We start from the raw sequence: 22,520 nt of genomic DNA, 5'->3' as shown, positions 1-22,520 counted from the left end.
CCGGCACCGAAAAAGACAGCATCACCGGCCCTGCCGAAATCCAAACCACTGGTGCCGAAGCATACCGCTACTCCTTCGGCACCGAAACCCAGGTCGGAACCAAGCAAACCCGCTCCGGATTTGTAAAGACCACAGGAACCGAAAAAACCATTGGATCCCAAAAATATACCGGAGCCGAAAAAATCATCGGAGCCGAAAAAAATCATTGGAGCTGAAAAAGACTCCTGCTTCCCCGGTTAAAGACATTGCCAAAAAACAAAAAGAAACCGCTTCGGTGCCGAAACCTCCCTCCGCACCAAAAGATCGGCCTCCTGCAGAGGACTTATTTCATCCAGACCCTGCACAAAATACTCTAGCTAAAGACCCAATTACTGGGCAGCTAACTTTAGCTTCAAGAAAGCGACAACTGGATACACCAGCGCCAGCTCCTCATTCAAAGAAGGACATGGCGACCTCTCCTTTAAGACTTCCTTCTCCTCTAAGACTTCCTTCTCCTCCACCTATACCATCACCACCTGCTCCCCTACCACAACATTCCCCTACATCCTCTATCATACTAGACGATGACAATATGGATGACCGCTCTGATGATTTAGGGGCTAACATAAATGATCCATCTATTCCTCCAGGCTCACCTGACCCGTGGGATGATTATAACACCCCAGACGTCCCAAAAGCCCCTCAAGATGACATGTACCCCTCAAGGCCTTCCCCACCAGAAGGCACTATGGGTTTTATTCAGTTGATACACAGAGCCACGCGATATCACGGGGTAGATATGCATACTGACCCTGTAGATGAAGACTTTCTAATGGATACCTTTGATAATGCACAAAGGTCCTCATCCATTTTACCAATGATTAAAGGAGTGATTAAGCATGCTCCTGAAGTCTTCAAGGACCCAGTCAGAACTCGTGTCATTAACCCTCGCATAGAGAAAAAATATAAAGCTGCCCCTTCAGACCCAGCATATATTAAAGGTCCAGTACCACTAGATTCGCGTGTAGTTTCCAATGCACGCAAGAGAGCAAACTCACAAACATCAGGTGAAGCTCCCCCACCAGATAAAGAGTCTAAGCTACTTGACGCATCAGGGAAAAGAACTGCGTCTCAAGCAGCAAACATGTGGCGTATTGCCAATACACAAGCATTATTGGCTAGATATGACAGGGCACATTATGACATTAAAATCACTAATGTGGCACCTGCCTGATAAGTACAAAGATAGAGCAAATGAGCTTATCCAAGAAGGGAAAAATATTAGAAACACCTCTATTCGGTGTGCACTTGATGCAGCAGACACTGCCTCCAGGGCATTCAACACCAGTGTTTTATTGCGTAGACATGCCTGGCTATGCATATCAGGGTTCAAACCTAAAGTCCAAAGTGCTATACTTAATCAACCCTTCGATGAGCAATACTTATTCGGACCCAATGTAGATGTATCACTTGAAAAAATGAAAAATGATAGATACAGCCAAATCTATGGGAGCCCTGCAGTCGCAGGCTCCCAGACGTTCATTTCGCCGCTCATCTTATCGAGGCGCCACCAGGGCATACTCTTCGGACCCCTTCTACCTCATACAAAGCCCCTACACAATTCACCTATAGTAAGGGCTACCAAAGGGGAGGTTACAGGGGTAACATAATAAAGGCAGAGGTAAAAACAACAATTCCTGCTCTGCCTCTACCCCTGCCCAATGACTCCCCTTCCCTTCCCCCGTCCCATTCCACTCCTGTCGGGGGAAGACTACAACAATACCTGCCAGCCTGGGAAAACATCACATCAGACAGGTGGGTGCTTCAAATAATTCAATCAGGTTAATGTCTAGAACTAACATCCACCCCCCCCCCCAAACATACCACCCAAGCAGCGTCCAATGTCACAAGAACATTTAACACTGCTCAGACAGGAAGTCATAGCCCTACTGCAGAAAAATGCAATAGAAATAGTCCCAAAGCATCAGCAAAACAAAGGAGTATACGCCCTATATTTTCTAATCCCAAAGAAGGACGGATCGCTAAGACCTATCCTAGACCTCCGACCTCTAAACATTTACATACAGTCAGATCATTTTCATATGGTCACACTCCAACAAGTCTTTCCAGTCCTGTTACAAAACAACTTCCTTGTCACTCTAGATCTCAAGGACACCTACTTCCACATTCCCATCAACACAGTGCACAGAAAAATCTTAGATTTGTGCTAGATGGGCAGCACTACCAGTTCAAAGTGCTCCCATTCGGTGTCACAACAGCGCCAAGTGTTTACCAAATGCCTAGCAGTAGAAGCAGCACACTTAAGAAGACAACATATTCACGTCTTCCCATACCTAGACGACTGGCTCATAAAAGCCAGCTCATACAGCCAGTGTGTACAACACACTCATGCCACAATTCAACTGCTCCACAACTTGGGATTCACAGTATATCACACCAAGTCACATCTGCAACCTTCACACATACAACAATATCTCGGCGCTACAATAAACACCCAACTGACACTAGCCTATCACTCTCCAACCAGGATAACAAGTGTACAAACTCTCCTAACAAGATTCAAGCTCCAACACTCGCTTCCAGCTCGAGTGTTCATGCAGCTCATAGGAATGATGGCATCTTGCATGTTTATAGTACCTCACGCAAGACTGCAAATGCGTCCACTTCAACAGTGCCTAGCACGCCAATGGAACCAGGTTCGTTGTCAATTAACAGACCTAGTGTTGGTAGACAGTCGGACTCATCACTCTCTGCAATGGTGGAGCACCAAAAACCTATCAAAGGGCCGACCGCTCCTAGAGCCAGTTCCTCAGATAATCTTGATAGCGGACGCATCGCTCTACGGCTGGGGAGCTCACCTACTGCATCACACCACGCAAGGCAGGTGGACACCGCAACAAAAGTTACTCCACATCAACCACTTGGAGTTACTAGCTGTTTTTCTAGCCCTAAAAGCATTCCAAAAACAAGTATCAGGCAAAACTGTCCTAGTCCGCACAGACAATATGACAGCAATGTACTACATAAACAAACAAGGGGGAATACACTCTCTGCAGCTCTGTTAGCACAGCAGATATGGAGATGGGCTATACCACTAAAAATCTTCCTCTTAGCCCTACACGTTCCAGTACAAAACACCATGGCAGATCTGCTAAGTCGACAGACACAGCAGATCCACGAGTGGGAACTTCATCCACAAATTCTTCAACCTTTCTTTCAAATGTGGGGACAACCTCAGATAGACCTCTTCGCCACCCACAAACGCAAAGTGCCCAAACTTCGCCGCCAGATATCCACACCCGCTGTCCAAAGGCAAATCGATATGGATGAACTGGTCTGGAATATTTGGGTACACTTTTCCTCCTCTCCCACTACTTCCGTTAGTGGTTCGCAAGCTACAGCAACATTCACTAACGCTCATTCTAGTTGCTCCAACTTGGGCCAGACAACCGTGGTACACCACGCTGCTGCAACTATCTGTGGTACCACACCAAAAACTAAGCCCATCTCCACGCCTATTAACACAGAACCATGGAGAGATTAGACACCTGGACCCAGCTCAGCTCAACCTAGCGATCTGGCTCCTGAAGTCAGTTTGGTTACCTCAACCTTCCTCCAGAATGCATGAACGTTATTGAAGAAGCCAGACGTCCCACTATTAGAGCATGTTATGCTGCTAAGTGGAAACGATTTGTAATATACTGTCAAAACAACTATAAAAACCCTTTAGATGTGTCTATTCAACACATCATAGGATACCTATTACACCTTCAAAAGTGTAATTTAGCTTACACGTCTATCAGACTGCACCTTGCTGCCATTGCAGCATATTTCCAAAATAGACAACATCTATCTCTGTTTAGAGTACCTGCTATAAAAGCTTTCATGGAAGGACTCAGAAGAATAATCCCTCCCAGAACGCCACCTTCACTAGTGTGGAACTTAAATATTGTTCTTACACGGTTAACGGGACCTCCCTTTGAACCCTTGCATATATGTGAATTGTAATTCCTAACTTGGAAAGTAGCTTTTCTAGTAGCTATTACTTCTCTCAGAGTCCGTGAACTGCAAGCATTTACCATTCAAGAACCCTTTTTGCAAATGCATCGTAACAAAGTGGTTCTACGCACTTACCCTACATTCCTTCTAAAAGTCATTTCACCATTCCATCTAAATCAATCTGTTGAGCTGCCCGTATTTTTCGCACAACCACAGTTACAGAAAGAGCTCTACACACCTTAGACGTCAAGAGCATTACTGTACTACATCGAAAGGACACAAACTTTTTGTAAAACTAAACCACTTTTTGTGTCTTTTTCACTACCACATAAAGGCAACCCCATATCAAAATCGGGGATAGCTAGGTGGATTGTTAAATGCATACAAATATGCTACCAGAAAGCCAAACGTACGTTAACAATTCCTCCAAAAGCCCATTCTACAAGGAAAATAGGGGCTTCAATGGCATTCTTAGGGAACATTCCCCAGATGATATATGCAAAGCAGCTACATGGTCTACACCGCACACATTCACAAAACATTATTGTGTAGATGTGCACACTAAACAGCAAGCCACTGTGGGCCAGGCTGTACTAAAAACTCTGTTTCAAACAACTACAACAGATACTGGTGGTCAACGCTAGGTGTGGGTACTGCTATACAATCTATGCACATTGTGTAATCTGCAACTCATATGCCTGGAACGGAAAATGCTACTTACCAGTATGCATCTGTTCTTGGCATGTAGAGCTGCAGAGTTAAACATGCCCCCCCGGCTACCTTTATCTGTTCCAGTATTATCTTAATTAGATACAAATCACATGGACATCACTAATTCTTGTACAGCTTCATCACTTCCCTAATGGCGAAAAACAATCTTGGGATGGAGCCGATGCCCATGCTCAGTATCATCCAAAGGAGGAGTCACCTATCCCGTGACTTCCAAAGACTTTTCTACAACAAAACAAACTGCAAACATCCGGGCCCAACACTAGGTGGCCATCTATGCACAGTGTGCAACTCTGCAGCTCTCCATGCCAAGAACAGATGCATACTGGTAAGTAGCATTTTCCTTCCTGTTTAGAAACACGTTGGCCACATTTGTCTGTCACCTCATTTATTTTTGCAAGTACTTTTAAGCCCATTATACGCTGAGTTTTAGTGTGATCGTAGATTAAGAAATTAAATTTTACTCAACATCTGGGTAGTTATTTCCTCCCATTGCCACTTAAGGTTCCTTTGTAGGACAGTGCACCATTTAATTTACTTTGAATTAGAATGGTGGTTGCCCTAACTGAAGGATCGACCCCGAATGTCTCCAGGTTTAAAAGCGGCCTCACTGCCGTGGCAGACTGGATGACATCTAATTTTTTACAACTAAATGCAAACAAGACAAAAGTGCTATTGGTTGGCAAAAATGCTGACTTATGGGGCGATCACTGGTGGCCCAATGCTTTGGGTAAAGCCCCGGAACCTAAGCAAGAAGTCAAGAACCTTGGGGTATGGTTGGACTCCTCCCTTAGTTTGTTTCCATACAAAAAGTCACCGCTACGTGCTTTGGCATTTTACAAGATCTTAAACCTATTTTAAAGTTTTTTGACACAACCACTAGGCAGTTGATAGTCCAGTCCACTGTTCTCTCTCGATTGGACTACGCTAGCTCTCTGTTTTTAGGAGCAAACCAAGCCGAGATATTTCGGATGCAGCGCATTTAAAATGCGGCTGCCAGAACTTTAGTAGGCCTTCCCCAATTTTGCTCCATCACTGATACCATCCGGAGGCTCCACTGGCTCCCTATTGCTCAGCGAATTCAGTTGAAGACATTTGGTCTTTCCTTTAAAATTATAAAACTTACAACTCCCAAAATGCTCTGTAACCTTTTGACCCCGTATGTTCCAACACTTGGTCAGGGTACCCCGGATCAAACGCTGCCGAGCGGGAAGATGTTCCTTCCGTGATCTGCCAGCAAAGCTGTGGAATTCTTTACCAGCACACATACGGAAACCGGAAGGCTTGTTGGATTTTAGGAAAGCAATTAAAACTCACCTTTTCCCCCTAAATTAAGCTTTCTGGACTTTGCATTTCTGATTCCCATTGTAGTCAGTGATTCGTGAGCTGCTAAAAACGCCGGGACGCCCCTTTGCTGGGGCAGCTGAGCGCTATATAAGCTGTTGTAACATAACATAACATAATAGTCCTATACTGGGCAATTAGTAGCCGCAGGGCAGATCTGCTGTCTCTAATGAGGAACAAAATAAGAGGTTAACGTCTGCCTAAAAAGTTTCTTTTTTTCTTATGCATCTGTTATTCTCACCCTCTGTGCAGTTTGTGCGGTTGATTGAAAACTTTTATTTTTATAACGCCTAAAATGGCAAGGCCTACAGGCTTTGTGAGTAAGGCAACTTGCAAAAACAAATCTAAAAATATGAAAAAAGTAGTATTGGTAAAGGAAAAATAAGAACTGGTAAAGCTTGTAGGCTTCACCGTTGAGACCTATTGACTCAGTGTTTTTTTGCCATGCTGGTCAGCATTTCGGTTGCTGTGCAGCATGGCTAAATGTGAACATTTAAAAAAAAGCCTAGCTGCAGCCAGCTGAGTCATTTCATAGGCACATGCACCAGGCATGGGCTCGCCTTCAAAATGAGGCAGCTCTTTTTATTTATTTTTTATTTGCCGATCCAGTTTGCATTGGCAGATTAAAAAAGTGTTTTGTTTTTTTAAATGCGGTTAAGCAAGAGCAACACAGGTTGCTGAGGGGGGTGCAACACAGATGGTGCAGGTGAGTGAACATGGAGAGCACCGATGGCGAAAGCAATGCATGGGGGTAGGTTAGAGATACCGACAAAAGAAAGAGGACGTGTTTGGTGAAAGCAGCACGAAGATGGAGATGAAGCAACACAGAGGGGGGAGTTAAAGCAACACATGACAAAGGGAGGGCGTGGGTAGTGAAAGCAAAACTGAGTATGACAACAGCAACACTAAGGGTTGGACTGGGAATTAGCAACATAGTCCCAGAGCAATGTGGAGCGTACCTCTGAGAGCACATGGAGAATAAAGTAACATGAAGCGTAGGACATGAGTGAGTGCAACATCAAGGCGGGCAGGGAGAAGCACATAGATGGCAATGGAGTGCACAGGCAGAGAAGTTCATGAGGGGAATGACAGAGAAAAACATGCACTTCTATGGAGTGCTTAACGCAATAGTAGTGCTTGAAAACGAAACAGTGGAAGCATTGAAACCAGCCAATAAGAGATAAAGAGGCTTTACTCCATGGGAAGGACAAACACAAAATTGACAAGCAGGGACACAAATAAGCAGAAATGAGTGACTGGGAAGCCAACTAATGGTAAGCAATTGGGTATGACTCCAAGCCCGGGTATGTTCTCGGTATGCCCACAATGTCTCACAATAGACATTGCATGGACTATGCAGTAAGCTCTGCCCAATGTGTGGATGAGCTAAATGTTAGTCATTAGAAAAATGGGTCTAATCAAACCAGTTTTATGAATTGATTACTTTCAACTTGTGCAGAATTGCATTAGGCGTTTTTATAGTTGTATTTTAGGCTAGGCATATATGGCATTTTATCTGGTGTTCAATCCACCTGGTTCTTCTAGGAACAGACGTTTGTGAGTAGAATAGACTGAATACACCCTAGCTCCTATTTCAGAAATTACCTGAAAACTGTTTTGGTCACTGTCACAAGGTAAAGAGTGCCAGTGAAATGGATGAGACTTTAATGTGTATCTAAGTCGCGATAAATGTATCCACTGTTTCTGTAAATGACTACCCTTTCACAGTTATAAATTAATGTAAGTGGGTAATAAATGTTTATTTGAAAACTGACACACTGTGTTTTTCAACCCTCATCATAGTTTTTGAGCCAGAATCGCCAGGCGCTTGAGATGAAAATAGAAGCCCCCAACAATGGTGGTGGTGCTGTGATGAGGCCAGTTATGCAGTCAGCAATTGGATCACAGGTAACAAGATAACTTTGAGTACACTCATGACGTATGTACATGGAAGCAAATTTTGTCCACTTACTAAGTCTACTCAGGCTATACGTTCATATATAATTTTTCAGGTTCTATATGGTCCAGTTGGTATTCACCTCTAGCATTGCTTTTAAAATCTCTCGACTCATTGCGACCTCACTTTTTTTGGCTACCACTCTGAGAAAATACTTTCATTCCACTGTTTTCTGGATACGATTCACTCTTTTAAATTCCAAGCCCATAGTGTCAAAATTCGGGGGGTACTGCTTGCAGGTAAAGAATAGCCTAACTTTAATTCTACAGTTTTTGTAGGGTAAGTTCAAGTGATTGGAATCTGAGGGGACCTTTTCCTCTAAGGCCTGCATCTTTTTAAGCAGATGTAAAAATGGATTTCATGTTAAGCTTTTTTAGTTAAGGACAATAATTGCAAAAATAAATCTCCTGCATTGGACCCTGTTGGAAACCGGCTATTTCTGGTAGGCTAAGGCTTATGCCAAAGCCAGGCAGAAACCACCATTCCAGTCAGGGCAAGGAAGTCACACGCCAAGATAACCCCTGCTCGCCCTCTAGGTAGCATGGCGCGGGCAGTCTAGGCTAAACTCGGAGGCGATGTGTAAAGCATTTGCGTCAGCGCACGATAGCAACAACATACTAGGCACACCACAAAAGAGACTCCACACAAGGTTATATTAAAATAACTTTTGTATTGTCAAAACATATCAGATAGAAATCACACATGTACATTGTGCCAACTGGCACGGCAATATTCACAAGGGATTATTTACAAGACAGGGCCACATGGGCCACTGTCTGAATCAACACTTAGCAGATATAGAAATACTTGTCAGAAATTAGAATAAAAGTATATAAACTTCACTGTAACACAAAGTAACAGTTATAGATCACATCCAGTAACTACTGGGAACAGGTAAGTACCACCTACGCAACCCTAAACTCCTTGGGAGACTGTCACGCAGGGGACCAGGACCTCACTAGGACCACCTGTACTAAAAGAACAACCCCCTAAGTATCACACAGCATTTAGGGGTCTAAGAAAAGAACACATTACCCATGATGCAATAACCTACATTCAGAGGAGTAATAAAGAGAAACACAGGATGCCTAAAGCATTCAGAGGTGTTATGAATAAAGCACATGATGCAATAAAATACATTCAGGGGTGCAGCGCAAGAAGACACATGATGACTAAACATTCAGAGGTGCAGCGCAGGAAAAGTAAGACACATGATGCATACACCTACACATTCAGAGGTGTCAAGAGTAAAGCAATAGCGCAAGAATCACATGATGTCTAAAAACATTCAGAGGTGTAAGATCAAGGTGCGTAATCATACTAAATGCATTACATTTCCTAGCACCACATCACAATGCGCAAAACTCACATTAGGCAGATACTATCACATGAGCCACTACCTGTGGCAGTCCCTAGGCCAACTGGCCTTGTTGGGGCTCAGACGCCCTGAGTCTCAGTGTCAGGGTGCGCTGCCATGCAGCGCCAAAGTATAAAAAGCCTAAACGTGGCAGGTGCCCACAAAGTGCTGGGCACCTGGAGAACAACAAACTTGCACCAGGGCCCTCACTGGCCCTTAGGCGCCAACTGCGCCACTGCTGGAGCCACACAGGCTCTGGGCATATCACACATGCCCCAGACGTTGGAGCCACAAAGGCTCTAAAGCACCATGCCAACCGTTGGAGCCACACAGACTCTTAGAACAATGATGCCCCCAGGAGCCTCACCGGACTCTAGTCCTCACACTCGGGGGCAGGAGGGGACGAGCACCGACAATATGCCCCGAAGCCCCCCCTCTCGAATATGGCCCTCTCTGGAGCCAAACGGGCTCTACACACCGTTGGGGCGGCCTGCTGCCATCTGGGGCCGCCCTGAAGCAGTGCCTCTAACCCGGCACCAACACGAAGCAATGCGGGCCCTCAAGAGCCCCTCGCGGGCTCTTTGCTCACGGTGGGGCGACCCACTGCCATTCGGGGCCGCCCTTCCTTGGTGCCTCTACCGGCACCACGAGAATCCATCTGCTCCCTCACGGAGCAGCAGCATCACGGAGCCCCCGTCTCACCCGGTCCACACGGAGCCCCCCAGCCCTTCAACTCACCGGGCCTCAGGGGCGGCTCCTCCGGGCGGCGGCTCTCTTCGTCTGGCCAGCGCGGGGCTCCTCTTCCACCACGGAGCCCCGCCGGGCCGCTCAGCCGCTCGCGGCCGCTCTCCTCTCGCTGCAGGGCTCCCTCGGCACACGGGAGCCCTGTTAACCGGCCGCCACCTTTCTCGTCTTCCCCATTCTTCCACGGCCTCAGTGGCGGCCCAGCCAATCGCGTCGCGGCTCCTGCGACGAGCCCCTCATGACGCGAGGCCGCCAACTAATGGCAGCGCGGCCTCGCCGATGACGCGACTATCCACCGGCCAATCCGGTCGCGGCCCCTTCGTGGTTTGTTTTCACCGCGGCAGATCGAGGTGGGCACTCGTAATTGATTAAGTAAATACGGCCAGGAATCCTCAGCGCCTCCAGCGCTATAAGCGAGCACCAAAAGCGCTCCTAAGCACTAGAAAGTCCAGTGACAGCGCTCTCATGCGCTTGGGGGAAATGAAGCGCTCCAAAGCGCTAGACAGCAGGCAGAGCGCTCCCAGGCGCTCAAGGCGAAGCACAGCGCCTCTAGGCGCTAGAAACCAACTCCAGCGCTCTCCACAGGAAAAGGGCAGCTTCTCCATGCTGCCATGGTCCCAGAACTTCCCCAGGGGCAAAGCCAAGTCCCCCCTTCAGCCCAGGCAGGCAGAAGGGTCCCCCAGGAGTCCAGGAATCCAGGTGTCCAGGGGCTGGGCAGCGCCCTCCCCTCGTAGATCCCAGTCAGCCACAAGAGCAAAGACAAGACTTTGGAAGGAGACACCGTCCCTTCTTATACACAGAAATGCCTTTGAAGTACTTTGAAGCTTTCGTGCAAGGGGCCCTGAGTACTGGAATGTTTCTGGTTTACGTCTCCCTGACAGCTTCAGGGCCAGAGGTGACAGTGGGCCGCCAGGATGGAGATCCAGCAGGGTGGGCGGCAGGCACAGCCCGGCACCACCAGACGCTCTTTCCTCTCATCCCTGACAGCAGAGGGGCCTTTCATCTACCCCCTCCTCCGGGGCCTTGCAGACCCTGCAGACCCTGTTCTACTCAAACCAGACAGTCCATCTACCAACAGGCCCAGGCATGCCTGGGCCAGGCCCATCAGCCAATCACGTGCTAGCAGACTCACTACACAATTATGCCAACTTCTAAAAGTGGCGCTTCTGGACTAGATACAGCCATGCCGCATACACCATTCTGCAGCATTCATTCTCACGAGTTCATACATATCAAACTCGCCCCTGCACTCCCCATGCATCAGGAATCTACCATGGGCATACATATTCCCCATTCATTCCTATGGGAGGGCAGGTCACTCACCATCCATACACAGAAAGCACACGCACTTTACACTGTACCACAGTGAAACAGTGCACAGAGGCCTACAATCACCAATCCAGGTTCCAAAAACAGGCTAGGAAAAAGCAAAAAGTCACGGGGTAAACCTGCCCAAAGGACCGGGTCCAACAGACCCCATATAGACTGCATAAATTAAACTTGCGAAAAGACGATAAATGCTGGAATTGCAACCAAGAGCCGAGCTCACACAGCACGTTTTTTTAATGTAACTGCTTGATTCATACTGGCTTCTGATACACAAGCCAGTTGTCATCTATATTTAACATACCCCTAACTTTAACCTTTCACATGGTAGTGTTGGGTCCCTGGGCCTCAAACTGCGATGCCCTCTGGACACAACGATATGGCAGTGCATGATCTTCTGACCACTGCAGTAAAAGCCATTCTTTCCTAATGGAAGTCATTCAACTATCTATCGCATCACACATGGTGGGCAAGGTTTTCATATCTCCAAGGGGCACATAGCTTACAGTCCAAAACCGGTATCCCCACCCAATTTCCAGTGCAGTATGGTGATCCCTTGACAAATACATAGAACTAACTCTGTAAGACCTAGCAGTGCAACCTATAACCGTTTCAGAACCTAAAAACACTCACCCACTTCTAGATAAGATATCCCTACCACCTCCAGTTCTTTTTCACATTAGGATCATTTTAATATCATGGTGATAAAGCATTGATATAAAACTCGGGACAACATTCACTTGTTACATACTGAACACAAGTGATGATAGTTTTGTTATCTGCTCACATAATCTTCTGGATTTGCTGCTAAGATTGTAATGTTCTTCGCCTAGACTCGCAGTGTGTTCTCTTACCCGTAACTTGTAATTCGTATCAACTCGAACACCTCTTATATCCAATTGTCATTGCGATAGTAGCAACAAGTGTATGTAAATCATCAGGGTTTCACGTGTAATATCATGTGGTTAGTATTACCAACTCAGTTGCCCACCCCTAATTTGTATCTCAACGCTATCGGATTGTATGCCTGTTTTCTTTCTTATAATATATTATAAAATGAAATGCCACAACTGTCATGACCCCCAAGGTCTACTTCAGCTGTGCAAACTTTCTGTCTGTTAACTTTGGTTTTGAGGCCTCTATATTGGTCGCCCAGTTCAAATTCACCTACAAGTTGAACTGGAGGTCTCCTTTTCACTATATGCCAGACATTGTTTGGTATAAGGAATCTGAGGCCAAGTTGGACATCCACACTTGGGCTTTTTGGAGACTTGGGCAGTAAGGATTAGTAGAAACAGGATGATTTATTGCACTTCCCCCTAATGGGGGTTAGTAATGCCATTCTGCCCAGAGTCCAACCCTCCTAAGATATTTTTGCCTTCAGTATGGTGCTGTAGACTACTTAAAGCCTCTCTAGAATATGAATTTGATGTGGTTTCTTAATCCTTTCGTTTTATCAAGTATGGGGACGTTTGTGAGCCTGTAATGTTCATTCTTATGCTTGTTTTTCTCCAAGTCAGTTTTGGGAAATGTTAGATCTGTCAGCTTTTTGGATGGTCTCCCCTTATTTTTGTCCCTTTCTGCCTCCCATTATTTTTCCTTTTTGTGTGGCCTTAGTTCTCCGGGTGCCCCACCACTGCTAACCAGTGCTGAGGTACAGGTGTGCCTTCCTAAAATGGTGGACAAGAGGGGGTTCCTAAGATGGTTGCCTGCTAGAGTTACCTCAGAGCTCTAGCCCATAGGATAACATTAGGAGGTTCCAGAACCTTCCGGTCCACTCTAGTGACCTGGGCCTAGGCTATATAAGGTAAGACACTGGGCGGCCATTTTGTCATGACTGGGCTGGATGGAGTGCAAATTACAGAGTAGGGGGATTGTGACTCAGGCTGATCGGACTGCTCCTTGGAGCTGCAAGTTGGTTGTAGGTGCTGCCCTCCTTCCTGCTGATCTGGCCCTGCCTGTGAGAAGTTGCCAGAGCTAAGCTTTAGTGTGGCCACTCTTAAAAAGAATGAAATTTCTTCAGCATCTGGTGAGAGTAACCTGGCCCTGACCCTGGAAATCTGGAAGGGTGGTGCCGTGGGATATAGACGCAACGTGGAAGGAAAGGACTTCTAACCTGATCTCTGGAGTGGTGACTGGGGTTGTTGATTGGCCTGTATAGAGAGGGGCCACCTTCCTCGAGGTGGTTAAGGCCTAACTCCTTCAGAGCTTCTTTTAACTGTGCCCGTAATACCCCCGTCCCCCCTCTTTTTCAACCTACGCAACCTTTCTGAGGGACTGGGCGCCAAGGCTGCCGGCGTCACTGCACCGCTAAATCAGATGTGGAGATTGCCTGATTAACTCCCGCTCCAGGCGTGAGGTGAAAAAGGGGCATCACCGGCTTGAGGAGAGAGACGCGGGGCTGTGTCGCTTGGCAACTGGACTCCCGCCCGGCGCGTCTCCATACTCCCCAGTCAAGCCGGAATTTCTGGTGTATGGGAGTCTGCCGCGGCCCTGTGGAAGGCCGGGTCGCCCCACGGGAGGGACAGGGGCAGAAGAGCACAGAGGCCCTTGTGCTACGGAGCCTCTGGGAAAGCACACCCTACGGATCGGCAGCGGCCTCTTCGAGCCTCAGGCGAAGTGCCAGTCCTGAGCGGTAGGGGGAAAGATCGGCCCGCGTACACAGCCCCAGAATCACTTAGCGCAAGTGCTGGTCGGGCGCTGAGGTATTCGGGAACCAGGGAGGGGAGGGCGGAGAAAGGATTATACCGGAACAGAGAATTCAAGAACTAGACCTCTAAGGCAGACCCCTCCTCAAGCCCAACTTGACACTCATAAATTAAGGAAGTGGGTGACAACCTTATCCCCCCTCTTTGGAAATAAGATCTCCCGAGTAATTATTCAGGCCCAGGAGTGAAGAAGAGTCGGCAACCTTTGACTCAGTAGACATTGTGATGTTTCTGAGCCTAATTTAAGTTGATAAAGAAGCTGACTAAACTAGAATATCAGTTTATCTCTGAATGTACTAAGGGAGCAATTGTATAAATTACAGTAACCTTTGATGTAGTTACCGGTTTAAGTGAACTGGAATTCGGTCACAAATGAACTAGGTGTGTTATTTCTACCTATTTTCTGCCAAGTTAAATGTAATTGGAAACCAGGTGTCTAAACTACTGTAGAGAAATGTAATGAGCTATGTAGCTAATGCATGTATATCCCAAAAGGGAATGTTCAAAGAATTAATTTCTTAAGCAAGATGTTTTCTCTCATTTTTCCTTTATTCATTTACCATATATAGAGATAAAGCTAATCTATTTTCTATTTAACAGATGGTGTGGTGTCATTTTTGGTGGGTTTTCTCTGGGGTGTTGTAGTGTGTGTGATGAAAGCACGTCACAAATGCCTTCTAGATTTAGCCTTCCAGCTAGTGCCATGCTACCCTAAGTGGGCTGGCAGCCCCGGTTCCAACAGGAATCATGTATTCAAATTCACATGACACTGCCTTAATTGATGAATATGATGGCAATAACATGAATTCAGTGGCAGAATCTTTTGTTGCTCGAGACGAGGGCGCAAGATGCTGCTTGATCAATTATGTGCTAGGCAACTAAGCACTTGTCCTGGCTGAAAGGCAAAAGCTGTAATGAAAGTCTGGATCCAGAGATCTGAGCCTAATTTTTGAGAAAAGATTTATTTTGTCACTTACTCAGGGCAAGTGGGGAAGTAGAGTAGGGTAGTAGTTGCACTTCCAGCGGCACTCTGGCGGCTGGGTGCAGGGTGCTTTTGAGCCGTTGGGCGCTCAATGTTATCCAATGTGAAAGTTAAAAAGTGAACAAAGGATGCAGGCTCGGGGACGGAGATTCTTCAGGTGCGACCACCACTTCGAGAGGTAAGTTGGGATCTTGGAGAAAAGGTAGGTACGCCAAAGGAAGGCATAGGGTGCCGCATGGCACCGGGTGCTGAGGTGTCTTTTTGGTGTCGGGAAATCTTACCCTCAGCTGGTCGCGGTCCCTGGTTCTGAGGCTGCAGGCGTCGTCTGGGTCGTTGGGGAGGGTCTTTGGGTACTGGACTCTGGGTCACAGTCGCCGGGGGGACGTCCTCCTGGTCTTGGGTCACTCAGGCCGGGCTTGACGGGTGCAGAGTGGGCTTGATTCGCGGCTCCTGGCTGGCACCAGGGCTATTGCTGTTTGAGCAGAACCACCTCTTGTGGGAGTCCCAGTCTTTTTAGATGGTCAAGGCAGGCAGGTCCTCCAGGGTTTTCGAGGGTTCTGTCCGCAGGAGACGCCGGAGTTTCGCAGGAGCAGGTTTAAGGATCAACAGGCCTGTAGGGTTCTGGGGCCAAGTCAGTTGGTGTCGTCCTTTTGTTAGCAGCTGCACATCAGGTTTTCTTGTTCTTCTTCTTGCAATCGGGATCTCAGGAAGGAAGGTTCAGGGTACTAAATTTATGGGCATTACTGGTAGTACAAGGGCAGCGACCAATGGGTCCCTGTCCTGGGGTGAGTACACCCCCTAGCCTGCACCTCTCCTGTGGGAGGTGGGCAGGAGCCTATCTCTGGCTGGAGCCCCGAGTAGTGCTACACCTTGCCTCTCCCACCTGAGGGGTGGAGTAGGCATAGGCTGGCACACCCCCTTTCCTCACTTAGGGTTTAGAGTCCATTCTTCGCGCCAGAGTGGGGGTCCGAACCGGTGGGGGCCAGTTGCGGAGTACAGCAAGTGGCCTGGGGAAGCTCACAAAGGCGGCATGCCTTTGAAGCTTCCCCTACCCATCCTGGGGGAGGAGGCTTGGCACCTCGTCCCAGGATGTGCATTGTTTCAGGCCCCCGAGAGCGGCAGGCTCTTGACCTAGGGGTCCAGAAGCATGTCTGGTGGTGGCAGCCTCGGTAGCCACGCAGTCCGGACACTGGGAGTTAGTTAGGTTTCAGGGGGCATCTCTAAGATGCCCTCTGTCGTGAATTTTACATTAAATCCCACACCGGCATCAGTGCAGATTTAATGTGCTGAGAAGTTTGATATCAAACTTCTTAGTCTTCAGTGAAGCCATCATGGTGCTGTGGAGTTTGTAATGACAACCTCCCAGCACCATATACTCTTAATGGCAGCACTGCACTTACAGTGCCCAGGAATGGCCCTGGGTACTGAAGGGGCACAGGACTCATGCACCTGTGCCCACACTACTGGCATAGGGCACCCAGCTAGAGGGGTGACTGATGGATGCCAGGGCAGTGAGCTTGTGAGCATGACACACAGGGATGTGTACCATGTCGACTCTTTGTTTAGTTCTGTACTTAGACACTCAGCCTGCAAAGGCAGTGTGTGGGTGTCGGGGTACAGGGCCCCTAAGGGTGGCACAATAAGTACTGCAGCCCTTAGGGGTCTTCTCTGGTCACCATGCCCTGGGTACCTAGAGTACCATTTACTAGGGGCTGACGGTAGCCAGAGATGCCAATTGGGTTTCAGCTTCAACACAGTTTTAGGGAAGGAACACAGGCCCTGGGCACCTGGTTGGCAGGAGCCCAGGGCACACTCAGTCAAAGCACATCAGCAATTCAGCAATAAGTGGGGTCATACCTATGCAAGAAAGATGGTACTTTCTCACACGTGTTATCCTCAAACCAAGTTAGCAATACTCTGCCAGGAATCCATTGTCCTAGCAAAGAAAGACTTCGAACAAACACTAGAAGAGGTGGAGATGAAGGATAATGCACTTCAAAAAATAGATGAGATCATGGAGCAGTCATCGTCGTCGACACCAGACCTCATCGACGAGGCGCCGATCGAGGTAGACGTCGAAGAACAGCAAGACTACGTCGCTTCCGAAGCAGAGTCAGCTTACCGTGAGGAGGATCGATCCGAAGATGACGATCTTCCAGCTGGTCAACCGGTCGTGAGTAAAGGGCCGACCCTGTTCACCACCCCCTCCCCCCCCCCCCCATACTGAGACAGGCTTTGGTTCCACCCCCGCCTTCGGGGCTGGGTGCGCACCGATCAAAACCTTCCGACGCCCCGCCTTCGGGCTCGGCAGCGAAGAGTATTAAAAAGCCTCCTGTCGGCTCGGGCTCGAGTTAGACTGTTGGTCCCGAAAAGCAGAAAGTGCTTAACCGAAGTTAACACCGGCACCGACACACCCATCAATGCCGAAAGTTACTGAACCGAAACCAAGTTCGGCACCGAAAGAGGTTCCGAAACCAAGTTCGGCACTGAAAGACGTTCCAAAAGTTACCGAAACAAAGACTACTCCGGTAACTTAAAAAGCAGACCTGAAAGCGGTTTCCATATCGAAACACTCTTTGGCACCAAAGGCTTCGGAACCAAAAAGCACAGATCCAAAGAAAAAGCTAGAAAAGTCTTCGGAACCGAAATCAAAAACTGTTTACAAGGCAATAGACACTGTGAAGGCTAAGCCTGATGGTTCCAAACCACATAAATCGGTGCCGAAAAAGGATTTACCTATAAAAGAGCTTTTCCAGCCTGAAGTAAGGCAAAAGACTCTAAAAATTCATCCAAACACTGGAAAGGTGTACACAGTGCCTGAAAAGAGGAAAATGGACTGTCCTAAACCATCTCCTGTTCCTCCAGAGAAGCATGTTCAGACTTCCCCTACAAATATTCCTTCACCAGAAGTAGAAATACTACCAAATATTTCTCCTGTGCACTCACCAGCTAGCACACATAGTATAATACCACAAGAGGAGGATTATGGGGATACATACTCACAACAGAGTTATCAGCAAATAGATGACATTAATGACCCAGATTATATGGCTAGATCATCAGGTGACCCATGGGAGGATTACAATGCACCAGATGCACCAGATCTACCACAAGACGAGGCATACCCGTCTAGGCCATCTCCACCCGATGACACCATTGGGTTCACACAACTCATCCATAGAGCAGCTACTTTTCATGGTGTAGACCTGCATACAGATCCAATAGAAGAGGATTTTCTTATGGATACACTGTTAACGTCACATAAAACCACTACCACACTTCCAATACTTAATGGAGTGGTAAGACACGCACCAGAAATATTTAAAGACCCAGTCAGAGCCAGGGTAATTAACCCCTCTGGTCCTGCATACATTAAGGGGCAGTTGCACTAGACTCTCTGGTAGTGTCAAATGCGAGAAAAAGAGCCAACTCGCAAATGGGATGCTCCACCCCCTGAAAAAGAATCAAAGCTTTTAGATGCTTCAGGGAAACGCACACTATCACAAGCTGCCAATATATGGAGGATTGCTAACACTCGAGCTCTGTTAGCAAGACATGACAGAGCTCATTATGATGAGCTTGAGTCACTCATGCAACACCTGCCAGAACAATATAAGGCTAGGGCTGCTGATTTAATAGAAGGAAAGGTTATAACTAATACCTCCATAAGATGCGCGCTAGACACTGCAGACACAGCATTTAGAGCAGTAAATACAGGGGTATTGTTGCGTAGGCATGCATGGCTAAGAATCTCTGACTTCAAACCTCATGACCTGGCTATTCGAGCAGTAGCGCCCTGCCCCCCCCCCCCCCTCCCTTCAGCGCCTTGAGACCCTCGCGGGTGAGTAGCGCGCTTTATAAATGTATTGATTGATTGATTAGCAGAACATCTACCAGGAGTTCACAATCAATTGGCAGATCTGTTAAGTCGTCAGAGACCACAGATACACGAATGGGAGCTGCATACTCCAGTTCTTCAGCCATTTTTTCAAATGTGGGGACAACCGGAGATAGATCTGTTTGCCACACAAAGCGACTCCAAATGCCTATGCTTTGCCACCAGATAGCCACACCCATTATCCAAAGGCAATGCGGTATGAATGAACTGGTCAAAAAATTTGCGTACGCTTTTCCACCGCTCCCACTAATTCCATTAGTGGTACGGAAACTAAGGCAACATTCTCTCACATTGATTTTAATAGCACCAGCGTGGGCAAGACAGCCGTGGTACACGCCGCTACTGCAGCTCTCTGTAGTACCACATCACAAACTAAAACTCTCCCCACATCTACTAACACAGAACCATGGAGAGATTATGCATCCAGATCCAATGCAGCTCAATCTAGCGATTTGGCTCCTGAGGTCTTAGAGTTTGGATATCTAAATGTACCTCCTGATTGCATGGATGCCATTAAAGAAGCAAGACGTCCTACCACTAGAGCATGTTATGCAGCAAAATGGAAACAATTTGTTGTCTACTGCACATATAACAAGGTTAACCCCTTAGATGTTTCTATACAAAATATCATATGCTATCTTACATCTACAAAGATCTAATTTAGCATACTCTTCAATTAGATTGCATCTTGCTGCTATAGCGGCATATCTACAAAACAGACAACATTTGTCCTTGTTTAGGGTACCTGCAATTAAAGCGTTCATGGAAGGACTTAAACGAATAATTCCTCCAAGAATACCACCTTCTCCAGTATGGAATTTAAATATTGTTCTTACAAGACTTATGGGTCCACCCTTTGAACCATTGCATAAGTGTGAGTTAGTTTCTTACATGGAAGGTTGCTTTTTTAGTAGCAGTCGCATCACTTAAGAAGAGTGAATGAGATCCAGGCATTAACAATTCAAGAACCATTTATACAACTGCATCATAATAAAGTGGTTCTCAAGACAAATCCAAAGTTTCTGCCGAAAGTCATTTCACCGTTCCATCTCAACCAATCCATTGAGTTGCCGGTATTTTTCCCACACCACAAACCGTTGCAGAAAGGGCTCTTCACACGTTACATGTAAAGAGAGCAATTCTATACTACATAGATGGGACAAAACCTTTTCGTAAAACTAAACAACTGTTTGTATCCTTTTCACCTCCACATAAAGGCAATCCGATTTCAAAATCAGGCATTGCTAGATGGATTGTTAATTGTATTCAAATTTGCTACCAAAAAGCGAACCGCACTTTATCCATTCCTCCTAGGGCTCATTCTACCCGTAAGACAGGAGCATTTATGGCATTCTTAGGAAACATACCATTAGATAATATCTGTAAAGTAGCTACATGGTCTACTACGCACACATTTACAAAACACTACTGTGTAGATGTGCAGGCAAAACAACAAGCAAGTGTGGGCCAGGCTGTACTAAAGACATTATTTCAAACTACTGCAACAGATGTGGGTGACCGCCGCTAAGGGAGAAACTTCTGTGCAATCTATGCAAAAGTGTGATGTCTGCAGCCCAAATGCCTCGAACGGAAAATGCTACTTACCAGTATGCATCTGTTATTGGCATGTAGGGTTGCAGAACCTCACACGCCCACCCACCTCCCCGGCTGCCTATATCTGAAAGAGACACGTTAGTGATAGATTCCTTACCTTAGAATATCCCCAGGCGTCAGACTGGATCCGGAATTTTTTGCATAGCAGTACCCATGCGCGTCGGTAGGCTGCTCCGCGTCCATCGTCGGCGCCGTGATGACGTCGTCGGAGTACTACGTGCTGACGTCAGTTCTTCTTTTTTCCGCGCCAGCAGGTGCTGATCCGGAAAAAGTGGTACCCTTAGTCTATTTTTGACTAAACTTTTTCGATCATTTTTGATCTGCTTTGAAGTCTGTACGACTCAGACGGTTCCGGTAGGGATGCCCGGGTTCAAACCCTGCGCCGACTGCGACCGAATGATGTCGGTTACTGACCCCCATCGCCGGTGCCTTCATTGCCTAGTCCTCGACCACGACGACAAGGCCTGCTCCGACTGTCAGACCCTGACATCTAAGGCTAGGCAGGAGCAGTCCCGCAAGCGACTCGAGCTCCGGCAGTTCGCCCCGCGCCGCTCGAGGTCCCGGTCCGCGAGGAGGTCGAGGGACTGGTCGCGGGGTCGGAGCCACCATGGCTCCGGGAGTCGTCCATGGTCTTCGGGCTCCTCAGGTAAGCACAAGAAGTCGAAGAGACGTCATCGCTCTTCTGACTCCCCCCGACGCTCGCGCGATGCGGCCGGGGGTTTGGGCGACACCGTCCACGCGACTCCGCTGGAGCCGCAGGTGTCGTGGCCTGCTCCATACCCGCCGGTCCCTGGGCAGAACGCGACGCCGGGGGAGATTGATGACTTCCTCATGGCCATGAGGTCGCTCGCTCCTCCGTCTGGTTCCGCGGTGCCTTCGGGCCAAGTGGTCCCGACTGGGTCCCCACGCGGGCCGGGGACTTTGGCCCCGGCGACTTCGGTCCCGACGCCGCAGGGCCCCACTGGATCCGGTTCCGGATCCGGGTCGCCGCCGGTCGACCTCGCAGGTGTCGCCCCCGGCGCCGTCCCAAGACGACGCCGTCACTGGTCCTGCCCTCGGTTCGGATCCGGCGTCGGAGCGTCTCTGCTCTGCTCTCGACGCCGATGGGAGATTTCTATTTCTATGACCCAGCCCCATCCTTTGAGCCTGAGTACCAGGCGATGGGTGACGAGGGGGACTGGTAGGGGTCTGAGGACCCTCTGGCACGCGAGTGTCAGTATTCTACGGACTGGACAGGAGAGCTTGGAGATGCCAGTGGTCTGGACACTTCGCCCGACACTGGTTTTGTCTCCCCTCCTAGCGTGGCTACGGAGGAGGGGCCTGCCTATAGCGTGGTGCTGATGAGGGCTGCCAAGGCCTTGGGCCTTGAGCTCCCCGTCGCGGCCGTGAGAACTAACCTCCTCACTGAGGTCCTTAAGCCGCAGGCAAGCTCGGCCGAGCCTCTGCTGCCGTTTAATGAGGCCCTATCAGACGTTCTTCTGGGCACTTGGTCCAAGCCCGCCACAGGTCAGCCTGTGGATAGGGATGTGGCCAGGCGCCATAGCCCAGCTCCAGGCGACCCTTGCTTTCTGTCTACTTACCCCACTCCTGGTCATCCAGGCCTCTAATTCCCAGACCGCATTCCCATCGGCTCCCCTCGACCGGGAATCCAAGAGGTACGAGTAATACGGAAATAGAGTATTCTCCTCCCTAAGTTTAGAATTGCGATCAGTTAATACCGCATGCCTCTTGGGCCGCTACACCCACTCTCTGTGGGATACGGTTGCGGCCGAGCTGCCAGAATGCCCGGTGGAGGTCCGGGCTAGACTCAGCCAAGCCCTTGTGGAGGGTCGAGATGCGGCGCGTTATTCCATCCGGTGTGG

At 48.1% G+C, this 22,520-nt stretch overlaps 1 protein-coding gene across 5 annotated transcripts in view; it reads left to right on the top strand.

Annotated features, from left to right (window-relative positions):
• Positions 1-22,520, top strand: part of NCOA3 (nuclear receptor coactivator 3) — a 551,775-nt gene that overhangs the window by 407,300 nt on the left and 121,955 nt on the right. For all 5 annotated transcript variants that reach the window (XM_078651867.1, XM_078651866.1, XM_078651869.1 and 2 more), the window contains one exon: positions 7,876-7,980. In XM_078651867.1, the coding sequence (XP_078507993.1) occupies positions 7,876-7,980 (105 nt within the window). The remainder of the gene's footprint in view (positions 1-7,875; positions 7,981-22,520) is intronic.

Source organism: Lissotriton helveticus, chromosome 7 (genome assembly GCF_964261635.1).
Source record: "Lissotriton helveticus chromosome 7, aLisHel1.1, whole genome shotgun sequence".
Lineage (NCBI taxonomy): Eukaryota > Metazoa > Chordata > Amphibia > Caudata > Salamandridae > Lissotriton > Lissotriton helveticus.
The sequence above is the reverse complement of the archived record's forward strand: the minus strand, read 5'-3'. Positions and strand labels throughout refer to the sequence as shown.